The sequence below is a fragment of the Amblyraja radiata genome, chromosome 8, assembly GCF_010909765.2.
Source record: "Amblyraja radiata isolate CabotCenter1 chromosome 8, sAmbRad1.1.pri, whole genome shotgun sequence".
Taxonomy (NCBI): Eukaryota; Metazoa; Chordata; class Chondrichthyes; order Rajiformes; family Rajidae; genus Amblyraja; species Amblyraja radiata.
Window position 1 is genome coordinate 962,692 of NC_045963.1, and position 15,342 is coordinate 978,033.

The following is a 15,342-nucleotide window of genomic DNA, read 5'->3' on the forward strand; positions in this document are numbered from 1 at the left end:
TCTATTTGCTTCGTTGTCACCTGCTCCTAACTAACATTTTACTTTTCTACATTCTACATTTTCCTTGTGCTTCATCTTTCCTGATGTCTCGTTTTTACATCTTACACTTCCTTATTTCTGTGTTTCCCTCTCCCCTGACTCTCAGTCTAGAGAAGGGTCTCGACCTGACACGTCACCCATTCCTTCTATCCAGAGATGCTGCCTGTCCCGCTGAGATACCCCAGCATTTTGTGTCTATCTTTATCTTTTTTTATATCTCATCCTAATTTACTCTCGCGATCTATTTTTTCCTCATCATCTTTTTTCCCCCATCTTAGCCTCCTTTGTTAGCCGTGGATGGATTACTTTTCTTGGCATTTGTTTTTCTCGGTGAAATGTCTATTCGGTGCATATTAGCCGAGATACCCATTATACCACACAATTAGGTTCATGAGTTCAGGACAGTAGTTTACAACCTAATTTGAACTATCCTCTGTACTAAGAAGCATGTTCAATGTTGGAGTTCAGTCAGTAAACAATTGAGTGGAAATGTTGTATATTATTATTCCATGGAAATGCCAAAGATGCAGAAAGCAAACACATATGTCTGGTTACATGAATAATCCTCAGCATTTCTTGCCTTTCCTACCTTCAGTCAAATTATTCTTCCACATTTCTTACTGTATCTGATTTGCAATTGAATTCAACCCCTTTAATGCACTGTGACTGCAAAGCCCAGTACAATAGATGGAAAATGTGTGATGATGAAGTCTGAAATCGTGTATTCTCACCATACTGCAGAATACTTGAAGTACTAGATACACAAAAAGCTGGAGTAACTCAGCGGGACAGGCAGCATCTTTGGAGAGAAGGAATGGGTGACGTTTCGGGTCGAGACTTTTCGTCAGACTGGTTTGATAAGGGAAACGAGAGATATAGACGGTGATGTGGAGCAATAAAGAACAATGAATGAAAGATATGCAAAAAAGTAATGATGATAAAGGAAACACACCATTGTAAGCTGTTTGTTGGGTGAAAACGAGAAGCTGGTGCAACTTGGGTGGGGGAGGGATAGAGAGAGAGGGAATGCGGGGCTACTTGAAGTGAGAGAAATCACAATTCATACAGGTGTTGCATCTTCTGCAGGGGAAGGTATATATATATAAATAATATTATTCAACAGTTGCAGTTCAAAGTCAAACAACTACTAGGAGGGAATAAATAATGGGATAAGTGAGGTCTTTTGTTAATGAAATATCACCTGAACTCTGTAACGTTTAAAATTACAAGGAGAGGTGGTAAATCCTGGAAAAGAGAACAAAGTGAACGCCTGTTACAGGACTGAGTGATACAAGTGGTAACTAATACCACGTCGACTGTTTGTAACTTAGTGCAGCAAATGCTGTGTAATTAATTTCTGCTATTTAATCTAGTATCTGGGGATCTAATTTCTTAGGTTGGAAGGCGCGGGTGCAAACTATTTTAAAGTCTAACAATTACCCCCGTTGTGTTCTTACCACTCGAATGAAACACATGAGGTAATAAAGCTGTGTAGGAAGGAACTGCAGATGAAAGATCTTATCGCAGAGCTCCGCTATGGGATCTTTGCTGCAAAGCTGTGTGTGGGCGGTGGTTTTTGAGCCGGGGCCGAACCAGGGTCTTGGCCACTTAACCGTGTCTCCGCCCCCCGGACTCGGGCCGCCGTCCAGTGGCCAAATTTAGTGACAGTTTTCGCGCTGATCCGCCCACCCTGCCTCTATAAAGTGGCCGGTGGCGGCGGGCTGGAGAATCTGGCTGCACCTTGTCTTGCAGAATGAAGACGGAGATCCCAGCCAGGAGCGCGGTGCCTTTCCCCCCGATCCGCAGCCCAGGCAAACAGCAGGAGCCCAGGCGGGCACCGAAGAAGAAAGTGCAGCCGCCGCAGCCGCCCACCCCCCAGCCGGCGGCGGCGCCGAGCTTTTCCCACTCATGGCCCAAGGCAGCTTTCCAGCTGGGCGGTGTGCGGCGGCCGCAACAGCAGGAGCAGCAGCAACAGCAGCAGCGCTTGTTGCCCCCCAGGACAGCGGGCGGTTCGTGTGCCAGCTCTCCGCCCTCCACCGCCGGGAAGAGCAGCAGCCCAGCTGGCGCCGGAGCGGGCGAGGCTGAGCAGCAACGCTTCTCTCTCAGCCTGACCCCCGAGGCCGTGCTGGTCATCCAGAAGCGCAACCTGGAGCGGCGGCTGCAGCAACAGCAGCAGCATCGGCTCACAGCCCGGCCCAGGGGGAAAGCACCGCCTTGCTGTCCGGCCGAGCCACCCCCGGCCGACGTGGGCAGCTTGCTGAAGATCTCGCTGCTCAACGAGCAGCACAAGTACGACGACGTGGAGTACGAGGAGGACGGCGGGCCGCCCGACCGCTCGGTGCTACACAAGTGCCTGGAGTGGCTGCAGGGAGTGGAGAACGCCCGTGGGCCGACGACCAGGCAGCCTGGGCTACCCCAGCTTGCCAGCTAACTGCTGCTGCAAGACCACCTTGTCTTCAACCACATGTACTTCCAACCACCACTGAAGGAAGGAACTGCAGATGCTGGTTTCTGCCGGTTAAGATAGACACAAAATGCTGGAGTAACTCAGCGGGTCAGACAGCATCTCTGGAGAGAAGGAATGGGCTGAAGATCTGGAAACATCATTCATTACTTCTCTCCAGAGATGTTGCCTGTCCCGCTGAGTTACTCCAGCATTTTGTGTCTACCACTGTTCTGCAAACTAAACACCTGGGATACCGTCTCGAGAGAAATTGTTGCATGAATGTTTCAAAAAAAAAAGAGCTACATGAACAGCAAGATAACCAATTGTTGGAGGAAGGGTCTCGACCCGAAAGCTTGCCCATTCCTTCTCTCCAGAAATACTGCTTGTCCCGCTGAGTCGCTCCAGCGTTTTGTGTCTATTTTCGGTTTAAACGTTTAATGTAATGTTTTCTGCGACATCTAAACACGCAAGTACTGCCTGATCGATCCCTGATTCACAAAATCTGAAGCCACCGTGCATGTTAACATGGCCGGGGGGTTGGAACCGTAATTTGGACACAAGATGTTTAAATGAATTACACCGTGTTTCTAATACCAACCCAATTTCTAGATGAGCCACTCTTTTCAGGAACTGGAATGGGCGTGCACTGGAGAGAAAAATCGAAAAGTGGACAATGAGTAAACGTTTATTTTTGTAGCTACTAGTTGCTGGCAACATGTATAACTGCTCAAATTGTACAGTAATTTTTCATTTACATGGAACATTTTAGTTAGCCAGTGTACCATTTATTGCATACGTTTTTTAATAAAAGTAATTCCTTTGTATTCCTGGTATTTCATAAATTGGCGAAACCACACGCGTGTATATAATAGAAATTTAAATACACTGTTCATTGAGATCAATTCACACATCTCGTTTCTAAAATGGTTGTCGAAAAACTTTCCATTTAGAACAACTTCCTAAATTATTCAAATTGGGTAAGAGAATACCATAGGGAACTAGTGGAACATTTTGAGGAATTGTTGACTTGGAAATGTGGATAGAAAATAACAAGAAGATATAATTGGCTATCCAGTTACTGCTAATAGGATTAGACATTTTTGAGTATAATCTAAAAAATAAACCTCGAAGAGTATAAATCAACATATTGTTTGCAAATAAATTACACGATAGTTGTGGATGATTTTAATCTTCATAGATTCTTAATTTATTGTCTCCTATTCATGCAGTATATTTTGATTTTCTGACTGCAAATACACAGTGGAAATATGTAGGGGCGAGAGAAGGACAACGTTAGATCTAGTATGCATCAAGAAAATATTAATGAAAACTGGTAATCATGTTATAAGGGATCCTCTGGGATAGAATGATCGTAATGTTTCTCATTCATTTAAAGAACGCCAAACCGGTCTGAAAGTAGTCTTAAAAGCATTTCCAAAAAAGGCAGTCGACTATTGTCAACTGGATTAAAAAATGTGTAAGGTAATCTCAATAAGCAGTGGTTTAAGAAACTTATGTATTTCATAATTTTCCATTCTGAAAACAGTCCTACAAAAATAATCTATTCATAGCTAACTCGGGATGGGTGGTGGTGGGGACCAAATTGGAAAAAACCCCACATGCAAACATTGCTGGTCGGAAGAAGATCCCGCATTCTTTGCTATGAAAGGATAAGTGAAAAAGGAGGGAGAAACTGCATTGAGACAAAGAGAGCAGTTAAGGTAAATGCTGGCCCTGCAAAAATGGTGAATTAATGTGAAATATGGAAATATTTCATTTGTTTTCATGAAGGCATTAAAAGCAGGCCGAAAATAATAGAACATCTTTGGGCAAAAGGGTGGAATTTAAAGCAATCACCAGCACGCAATGAAATTATCAGTAGGACCAAATACTGCCAACATCCAGACTTACTATAAAAGCAGAAAATGTTGGAAACATCTAGAACAGGCGAATTGCATGTCTGATCTGCTTCCAGCAAATGGTGTTTTTATTTCAGTAAAAGTATCTGCAGTTTATGGTTTTCATCTCTTGGACTGGATGACTTGCATTCTTCGGTCATAAGAAGTGACAAGAGATAGGACGATCACAACGAGTGCCTCCACAGCAGTCTGGAAAACTACAAATGTATAGCCATTCCTCAAGAAAAGGGTCAGAAACAGAACACAGCAAAGTATTGGTCATTGAGGAAAGTAGTGGAATCTATTAAGTAGCAAGGCATTTAGAAAGTGTAATATAAACATGGTTTTATAGAAGGAAAGTGAAAAATATATTGGAATTCTCAGCCTGTAATGAACAAGGTGAGGAAAGAACAAGAAGTGTCTTCAAATCAAATCAAGTGGATGTGGTGTACTTGAAATGCCAGGTGATTTTCAATAAGAAGTTAAATGCAAAGCCACTGCACAGGAAAGAGTTGATAGTTTTAGGTCTAAAATATTCACCCAGATTAAGGTTTGACAATAGGTGCAGGAGTAGGCCATTCGGCCCTTCGAGCCAGCACTGCCATTCAATGTAATCATGGCTGATCATCCTCAATCAGTACCCCGTTCCTGCCTTCTCCCGATATCCCCTGACTCCGCTATCTTTAAGGGCCCTATCTAGCTCTCTCTTGAAGGTATCCAGAGAACCAGCCTCCACTGCCCTCGAGGCAGAGAATTCCACAGATTCACAACTCTCTGTGAGAAAAAGTGTTTCCTCGTCCGTTCTAAATGGCTTGCCCCTTATTCTTAAACTGTGGCCCCTGGTTCTGAACTCCCCCAACATCGGGAACATGTTTCCTGCCTCTAGCGTGTCCAAGCCCTTAACAATCATATGTTTCAATAAGATCTCCTCTCATCCTTCTAATTTCCAGAGTGTACAAGCCCAGCCGTTCCATTCTCTCAGCATATGACAGTCCCGGCATCCCGGGAATTAACCTTGTAAACCTACACTGCACTCCCTCAATAGCAAGAATGTCCTTCCTCCAATTAGGGGACCAAAACTGCACACAATACTACAGGTGTGGTTTCACTAGGGCCCTGTACAACTGCAGAAGGACCTCTTTGCTCCTATACTTGACTCCTCTTGTTATAAAGGCCGACATGCCATTTGCTTTCTTCACTGCCTGCTGTACCTGCATTCTTACTTTCATAGACTGATGAAGAAGGACCCCCCAGATTCCGTTGTACTTCCCCTTTTCCCAACTTGATGCCATTTAGATAGTAATCTGCCTTCCTGTTTTTGATACCATAGTGGAACCTCACATTTATCACATGGACTAACTATATTTCAGCCAAATTTGATTAAATGAAGCGGCTTGAAAAACAAATTATGAAGGGGACGCAGAATGTACAAATGGATACAGGTAGATTTAGTTGAAAAATGCAAGGTTTGCCTGGAGGTAAATCAGAATATTTGTTTAAATGATAAGAGACCACAAAGTTGTGGCACCAAACACACTCACTATCTTCCTGCATGAAAATGTTAGCAGGCAGGCATAGCAAGTAATTACAAAAGCAAATCGAATGTTGGTCTTAGTGTTCAGAAGAAAGTAGAACCAATTCTGAAGAGGTTTGACAAGATAGAAACTGACTATCTTCTCAATGGGCAACTGAAAATAGAAAACAGTTTTAGAATAAAGGGTGGCCTTTGTGAGGATCATGACTGTTTCTTTTGTGAGGAATTTGACAAAGTTTTGTTCCAAAGGGTAATTAAGGATTATCAGGGATAGGCAGAAATGGTGTGTACAAGATTATCTATTCAATGGTGGAGCAGGCCCAAATGGCCATTTGAGCTATTCTTGCTTTAATTTTTTTTTGTTCTTTAAGTTGAACACATTTCTCTTCCCCCCCCCCCTCCCTCCCCCCCCCCCCCCCCCCCCCCTCCCCCCCCCCCCCTCCTCCCCCCCCCCCCCCTCCTCCCCCCCCCCCCCCCCTCCCCCCCCCCCCCCCTCCCCCCCCCCCCCCCCTCCCCCCCCCCCCTCCCCCAACCAACCACAACACCTTGCAGATGTTGATTAGTTGTCATATTAAAGATGAAAAGATAGTTGATTAAACAGTCGATGGAATCGGAGTGCAGTTCATCCACAGCAAAACAAAATCATTCTGAATAATTTTCAGGCAGAGATAGATAGATTCTTGATTAGTACAGGTGTCAGAGGTTATGGGGAGAAGGCAGGAGAATGGGATTAGGAGTAAGAGATAGATCAGCCATGGTGGAGTAGACTTGATGGGGCGAATGGCCTAATTCTACTCCTATTCCTTATGTCTTGTGATTCAATTGACAGAGTCCCGATAATAAAACAGACAATTTACAATAGGGGTTTGTACAATAAGGGATAGGAATGTTTGAAAGGGAACCATACTCAATGGATACTTCCCTTCTCTGGATTCTTCAAAGTCAGTATTTATTTAAAAAAAAGACATTTGCATTACTTTCATTTTTGTCCATTTTTATTTATTTGCAAATGCACCAAATGTAACAGAAACAATTCAAACTTTGAATGCAGAAAAACAATGTTGCCAGTAGCACATTCTGCTCCTTCAATATCTACATTTGAACTTGGGGACCCTCTAATCCAGTCCCCTGCCGTCCTCTACCCTAAAGATTAATGGAATGTTTGAAAGCTCTCTCAAGGTGAAGAGAGGGAAGAGATCAAGGAATAAGTATAAAGCAAAGGTGCAGTATCGCTGCCCCTAATCAAACCATATCATATGTACAAGAGAGGTAAGTATTTTGAAGTTTAGTATAAATTGACTCCACTAAGATTTCACTTCTGAAACAACTTAATTCTGCTTTTAAAACGTTAGCTTTATGGATATAAACTAAATATTTCATACTGCAATTCAAAGGTTTTGAATGAATGGAAGTCAAAGAAAAATTATTCTTCATACAGTAATAACACTTTCTTGCATTTGCAATTTTAAATAACTTAGCACCCTTTCTGGCTGCAAGAAAATAGTTCAATAAAACTCACAACTACGCAATTTTAATTAATTGGCGGATCTTTAATTAAGTGAAATGCTGCTTCAAATTTTATAAACAGGCTCATTTCTAGTAATAGGAATATTCAGCACAAAGTGGCACACAGTTTTAGTCATTGCAAAATACATGTTCATTATAATTATATTAGCTTTACACAAATGTATCAGTAGAATTTATTTATCACATCAGCACAGCAATTTAAGGCATAAGTAAGGTAAATGCATCAGAATGGTATCAAATGTGAAATAATTACTTTTAGAGATAGAAATTCCTTGTAAAAGGATGAAGGCTTGATTCTTTGGTTCAGTATAATCAGTAATGTGCAGTAGAGATTTAAAAAACAAAATATTACATCATTTTCTTTGTAATACATCAAAATAAACAAATACGTGGTACTTAGTTACCAAAGTAACAAAATATGCAGTCTGTAGATCTTTCTCCGTGGCCACAAAGAGCCATTGGAAAGAGTCTTGGGATTTAACAAGTTTTTCCTTCTTCCTGGACTTATCCAATGCAAGAGGTGCAACACTTTATTATAGCATCTCTGAAAGGTAACCGAAAAGAATTCGTAAGTCACAGAATAGCTTACAAATATTGTGCTTTTCATTACCTCAGGAATAAGTACTTTTCAAATGTAGTCACTGTTATAGGGCAAAATTGCAGTAAGGAATATGGTAGACAAACAACATACCTAACTAATTGTGCTAAAACTATGGAAACAGCAGACGATCTTGGTTGCTCAATAGGATTTGTGAGATTGGTGCAAAAAAATTCTGATGTTGGAAGTTCAAAGCAAAAACAGATTTAAAACATGTGAGCTGTATGTACCTTCCCCTGCAACCGCAAGAGATACAACACCTGTCCCCTATACCTCCTCCCTTGGCTCCGTCCAAGGATCCTGACAGTCCTTTCAGGTGAGGCAGAGGTTCACTCGCACCTCCTCCAACGCCATCCACTGTATCTGTTATTCCAGGTGTGGACTCCTATAAATCAGTGAGACCAAGCACAGGCTCGGCAATCGTCTCGCTGAACACTTCCGCTGAGCTCGCCTAGACCTACACAATCTCCTGGTTGCTAAACACTTTAACTCCCCCTCCCATTCCCATACTGACCTTAGATGGACACAAAAAGCTGAAGCATCTCTGGAGAGAAGGAATAGGTGATGTCTCAAGTCTTGACCTTTCTGTCCTGGACCTCCTCCACTGTCTGAGCGAGGCCCAATGCTAATTGGAGGAACAGCACCTTATATTTTGCTTGGGCAACTTACAACCCAGCAGTATGAATATTGATTTCTCCATCTTCAAGTAACCCTTGCTTTCTCCCTCTCTCCATCCCTCCCCCATCCTAGTCCTCTGACCAATCTAACTATCCCCTTGATTAAATGTTATCTTTATATGCTTCATCTACCCCAGCTAACAATGATCTATTCTACCTTTTCCTTGATCCTCATTCCCTTTCATGTCTCGTTTTCACACCTTACCCTTCCATATCTGTGTCTCAGTCTGAAGAAGTGTCTTGACCCAAAACGTCACCCATTCCTTCCATTCAGAGGTGGATTTGTCTTTCTTCCCTTTATAATTACTGTGCTTAAACTTACTGAACTTGTCCAAGCAACTTAATAATTATTTTAAAGATACACACAATAAAATATTATTTTTATTATTTTTTTTTGCTGATACATCACAACTGCAGCAAAGTCATTGTATTTAGTATCAAATGGCTCATAAAAGAAAATAAACAGAATCTGCACACATGTTGTGCAAGGAAAAGCAAAGCTTTCTGTGATTTATTGCCACCAATTTTTACCAATGGTCCATGTTGCACCTTTTAATTCACGTGCTACTCTGAGTTAAATATTGCTTTCAACCACACCTGTGAAATGCAGACCGTTTGATCATTTTTGGGCTCCACATTTAAATCTAGAGATAAATGATCCTGGTTAAATCCAAGCTAAGCCCGAATGAATGAGCATGATTAAGTGTTGGATGCTACTTTCACGGTCAAACACGCACATTACCCTCGATCCTACCTTCACTTTAAGGTAGCTTTGTATTTCTCCTAGCAAGTCTTTCTTGTCTCCTCTCTGAATCAAGGTTTGAAGATATTACCAAGTCAATTAATTACCGATGGCAGTAACTTATAATTCCATTATAGTGGAAGGCAATCAATGCCTCACTGCACCCTGCTTTGAACTGCATTTATTTATTTGCCTCTGTACTCCACAATTTGAGATTTGTAATAGAAAAAAAATAATCATATGTGATTAAAGTGCACATTGTCAGATTTTAATAAAGGCCATTTTTATACATTTTGGTTTCACCATATAGAAATTACAGCTGTGTTTATACCATGTCCCCCCCCATTTCAGGGCACCATAATATTTGGGACACAGCAATGTCATGTAAATGAAAGCTGTAATTTCTACATGGTGAAACCAAAATGTATAAAAAATACCCTTTAATAAAATCTGTCAACGTGCACTTTAACCACATGTGCTTTTTTCTATTACAAATCTCAAATTGTGGAGGACAGAGGCAAATAAATAAATGATGGGTCTTTGTCCCAAACATTATGGAGGGCACTGTATCCTTCCCATTTAGCACCTAAGCACCACCACACTATACAACACAATTTGTGTGAAGGCAGAATTTCACCTCCAGAGATATTCACTGGTTTTCAAGATATTGACATCCAGACCCAATACATTCTTTGATCTTGCATCCTAGTCCTTCTTTCAAATGATGTTCAACCCATAATTTCATGTTCTAGGAGCAGAATAAGGCCATTCGGCCCATCAAGTCAACTCCGCCATTAAATCATGGCTGATCCATCTTTCCCTTTCTACCCCATTCTCCTGCCTTCTCCCCATAACCCATAATGTGTCCCCCAACTTTACGCCCCTAAATGGGGGAGAAACAAGACTTTTGAAGGATTATTTCTTGAAAGGCTGTGCATTTACCCATGATAAAGTGGAGAACTACAGTCCATGCATTTAACATTAAGATGAGGAAAATATTCTTCAATTAGGTCAGAAAGCAAAGGAATCTACACTTCAGGAGGCTATGAATGCTCAGTCACTACATGCACAGCCAAAAACAGTTTTTCCAAGGACTCACCTTGCAAAAGGAATATATGACAGGCTGTACCTGAAAAGAAAATTAGGACAAATCTTGAGAAATCTGAATAAGCTTTGACGGTAATCTATCTATCATTATGAAAGGGTTGAACACACATTTCATAATACTATAAATATTTTACACTTAAATTAAGCTGAATAAACATCATACTCCAGCACAAACCAATTGTTCAGGGTGGTTCAATGTAAAACCCCCCACTATTATTAGGAAACATTTATATTAGTTCAATAAAAATACACATACTTCTTTACATTCTTTGATATTTAATAACTTAAGAATAAGTATCCTTAATATTTAATAAATATGCACAGATGGAATTCAATTGAAGGACACCCTGTTATCTGGCTCATTTCCACCCTCTGTACCCTAGAAAGGAAAAATGCTGCATGATTTCTAGTGTTGAAAAACAATAGTGAATTTTACATGCAAAGAACAGTGCACCAGATTATAGACCGGAAGGGATAAACAAACCCTGATTAAAAAAAATAGCAGAAAGCAAATTAGGAAAATGATCAGATGATTTGTTTTGGAACTATTAATTGGGACAGGAATATTGGATAGGATAGCAGGAGATATTTCTTGCTACACTTTGAATAATCACATAGATCTACAATATCCATCAAAAATGTTCAAAACCTCAGCTAAATGTCCCCTTTAAAAAAATCCACACAAAGCAGCACTCCCTCAGTGTTGTACTGGAGCATAAGCTTTGGCAGTGTTCCAATGTTGCCTCTAAGGAATAAAGCAAGTCACAACTTTTTGACACCTTTCATAATTTCAGGATATTAGAGTCATAAAGTCGTAGAGAGATGCAGTACTGAAGCAAGCCTTTGGCCATCAAGTTCTGCTGTAGAATACAAAATGCTGCACTAACTCAGTGGGTCAGGCAGCATCTCTGGCTGACTGTCCTAAAACATTATAGAGTTAATAAAGAACTAAATGTAATTGCTACTGTCATATACAAACACAGAAGGCAAAATGCACACTGCACGATCCCGCAAACATCAAAGTCAAACAAACAAAGACAACAGATTAGAAAAATAGCATTTGCTATCTGAAACAAAAACAAAAAATATCCAGGTCAGGCAGAATCTGTGGGAAAGCATTTCAGGTTGACAACCTTTGATCAAAGCTGGGAAACATTAGAAAACATGCATGGATTAAGTGATGTGAGGGAAGGAACTGCAGATGCTGGTTTAAACTGAAGATAGACACAAAAAGCTGGAGTAACTCAGCGGGGGGACAGGCAGCATCTCTGGAAAGATGGAATGGGTGACGTTTCGGGTTGAGACCCTTCTTCAGACTAGTCAGGGGAAAGGGAAACAAGAGATATAGACAATGATGTAGAGAGATAAGAGTGAAGAGTCAAGAATGTTTTAAAGGTCGGTGGGGGCGCTGCGAGACGGCTGCCCTGCCAGCAACGTGTTCGTTATTTCTACTTTTTCCATGTCGCCTCCCTCGCGGCCTAACATCACCAATTGGAATGGTCTTTCCCGGAGTTGGGCCCAGAACATCGGCAGCAGGCGCAGCGTGGACATTCGATCGCGGAGTGGGTGAACCCTTGCCGGGAGTCGCCAGAGAGGAGTGCTCCGATTGCTGGCCTGCTGTCGTTGACATCGTGGGGCTGTGGTCTGCGGAGCTTCTAGCCACGGGCGGGTTGTGGACTTACCATCCGGAGCCCGGGATCCCTCGTTAGGGATCGCCAGAGAAGAGCTCCGTCCACCGGTCTATAATATCCTGAAGCGACGGACTCCGGTAGGAAAGTGCCGATTCGGGCACTCCAAGCCACGGAGTGTGTTCGACCGTTCATGGCCCCGCCCACTGGCTGAACTTTGTGCCTTCCACCAGTGAAGAATGCTGCGGTGGGTGTTTGTGTTAAATCTTATTGTGTATTGTGTGTTCTTTTAAATGTATCACTGCTGGCAAATTCATTTCACTGCATGTAACGTGCATGTGAGGAATGAAATTTACTTTGACAACAGAATATGTTTACAATGATAGACGAGAGAAGACACACACGCACGCACACACACACACGCAGAGACCTCTCCATCCGTAATCCCCTGGTCAATTCGCCACTCCCCACCCCCTCTCCTGGTACTTTCCCTTACAACCGCACAAAATGCTACACTTGTTGCTTTACCTCCCCCCTCGACTCCATCCAAGGACCCAAGCAGACTTTCCATGTGAGGCAGAGGTTCACCTGCACCTCCTCCAACCTCATCTATTGCATTCACTGTTCTAGGTGTCAACTGCTCTACATCGGTGAGACCAGGCGCAAGCTCGGCGATAGCTTCGCCCAACACCTCCGCTCAGTTCGCATTAACCAACCTGATCTTCCAGTGGCTCAGCACTCCAACCCCCCCTCCCATTCTGAATCCGACCTTTCTGTCCTGGGCCTCCTCCATGGCCAGAGGCCCACCGCAAATTGGAGCACCTCATATAGGTATGTTGCAAAGCCTACCTGAAGCGTCGCTGAAAATCTGTCGCTGCGGGTGTGCGCGATTTTGACGCCGTTTAGAGGGGGCGGGTTTAAAACGCGATTTTCTCTAGGCTGTTCAAATCGAAGATGTTCAGCGTTGTTAATTATTAACGAAAAATCGCTGGAAGACCCCATCGCAAAAGCTATTATTAGTTTTAAAGGCCTTGGATAATAGTTATAGTAGTTTAAAAATCAATCTATAAACCCGCGACCACCGACAGCCGTCAGGGTCGCATAGAGCAAACCACAGAAGGTATGTAGCTTATTTTTACATTAAAAAGGGCTTCTTAAGATCCCTTTATACAAAGTTTAATATTGCGAGTAGCTCATTTTGGCCCCATTATATCCCGCAGTATTTTTCTGGGCATTTGGGGGCACAAATCTACCGCAATGTGAACGTTCTAAACCAGCGCGTTCACAGGATCCCACTAGAAAGCTGATTTAAATGCACTTTAATTTACAGCAATTGAACACTAAATTCCTTCCATTTGGCCTATAAATTAATGTAAATGAGATTTAAAAATCATGTTTTATTGTCAATTATTTATGAATATTATTTGCACACTTAGGCTATTTAAAAATGTTAATCATTTATTAAGAAATGGATAGATGTTTAGATTAGTAATTGAAGTTTGAAATTAGCTACACTTGGGTAACTAACTAATTATATGCTTTAATTTCAGGTCATCCAAGTAAGATTATTTTATATTTGTTTCAGAATGGTTCAATCTATGATAACTGAAAATTTCATTCAGTTCTCTTAATTTTTAAGAAAGTTATGGGCTTTTGACTGTCCACGATCACAGCTTTTTTGTTATGTCCATAGAAAATCAATAGGGAACAAGATGCTAATTTCCGAGTATGAAAATGGCCATAACTTTTTTAATACATGAGATATGAAAGTGAATTAGGTGTCAAATTAAACTTATTTTAATGCTTTATCTGATGGGATAAATTACAGACTTGATTTTTTAAATCTCAAAATTTTGTAACATTGCTACCTCATATTTCGCTTGGGTCGTTGACACCCCAGCGGTATGAACATTGACTTCTCCAATTTCAGGTAGTCCTTACTTTCTCCCTCCTTCCCCTGACCATTTCCGGCTCCCCCATAGCCTACTGTCTCCACGTCTTCCTTTCTTCTTCCTGCACCCCCACCCCCACATCAGTCTGCGGAAGAGTCTCGACCCAAAATGTCGCCTATTCCTTTGCTCCATAGATGCTGCCTCACCCGCTGAGTTTCTCCAGCATTCTGTTCACATATATATATACACACACATACTCACAAAAAAAAATCAACAATCAATCATTCAACAATGAATAAAAGATATGCAAAAAAGTAATGATGATAAAGGAAACAGGCCATTGTTAGCTGTTTGTTGGGTGAAAACGAGAAGCTGGTGCGACTTGGGTGGGGGAGGGATGGAGAGAGAGGGAATGCAGGGGTTACTTGCAGTTAGAAAAATCAATATTCATACCGCTGGGCTGTAAGCTGCCAAAGCGAATTAAGTGAATGCTTGTAATATTAACTGAACATTTGCCTCTCCACTGGTGCTCCCTAAACTGCTGATCATTTCCATATAACCATATAACAATTACAGCACGGAAACAGGCCATCTCGGCCCTACAAGTCCGTGCCGAACAATTATTTTCCCTTAGTCCCACCTGCCTGCACTCATACCATAACCCTCCATTCCCTTCTCATCCATATGCCTATCCAATTTATTTTTAAATGATACCATCGAACCTGCCTCCACCACTTCCACTGGAAGCTCATTCCACACCGCTACCACTCTCTGAGTAAAGAAGTTCCCCCTCATGTTACCCCTAAACTTCTGTCCCTTAATTCTGAAGTCATGTCCTCTTGTTTGAATCTTCCCTATTCTCAAAGGGAAAAGCTTGTCCACATCAACTCTGTCTATCCCTCTCATCATTTTAAAGACCTCTATCAAGTCCCCCCTTAACCTTCTGCGCTCCAGAGAATAAAGACCTAGGCAGAGAAGAGTAGTGGGGGGTGAAATAAGGTTCAGGGCATAGGGAAGGGGGGGGGGGGGGGGGGGGGGGGGGGGGGGGGGGGGGGGGAGAAAGGAGGGAGGTGTGGTTAGTATTAGGTTACCTAGCATTGGAAAATTCAATGTTTGTACTGTTGGGGTGGAAGCTACCCAAACAGAAAACGAGGTGCTGTTCCTCCATTTGAGTGTGGCCTAACTCTGGCAATCAAGGACCCCAGGACTGACAGGTCAGTATGGGAATGTAGAGAGGGGAGTTAAAATGGTTAG

At 42.1% G+C, this 15,342-nt stretch overlaps 2 protein-coding genes across 2 annotated transcripts in view; one reads left to right on the forward strand and one right to left on the reverse strand.

Annotated features, from left to right (window-relative positions):
* The first annotated feature begins 1,538 nt into the window (after positions 1-1,538).
* prr18 (proline rich 18) lies at positions 1,539-3,309 on the forward strand. Its single transcript, XM_033025028.1, has one exon. The coding sequence runs from the start codon at positions 1,793-1,795 to the stop codon at positions 2,468-2,470; it is 678 nt and encodes a 225-aa protein (XP_032880919.1). The 5' UTR covers positions 1,539-1,792; the 3' UTR covers positions 2,471-3,309.
* A 3,585-nt stretch (positions 3,310-6,894) lies between these two features.
* Positions 6,895-15,342, reverse strand: part of sft2d1 (SFT2 domain containing 1) — a 54,498-nt gene continuing 46,050 nt past the window's right edge. The window contains exons 7-8 of the mRNA XM_033025029.1: positions 10,561-10,590; positions 6,895-7,988 (exon numbers count right to left, since the gene is read on the reverse strand). Of these exons, the coding sequence (XP_032880920.1) occupies positions 7,949-7,988; positions 10,561-10,590 (70 nt within the window). The 3' untranslated portion in view covers positions 6,895-7,948. The remainder of the gene's footprint in view (positions 7,989-10,560; positions 10,591-15,342) is intronic.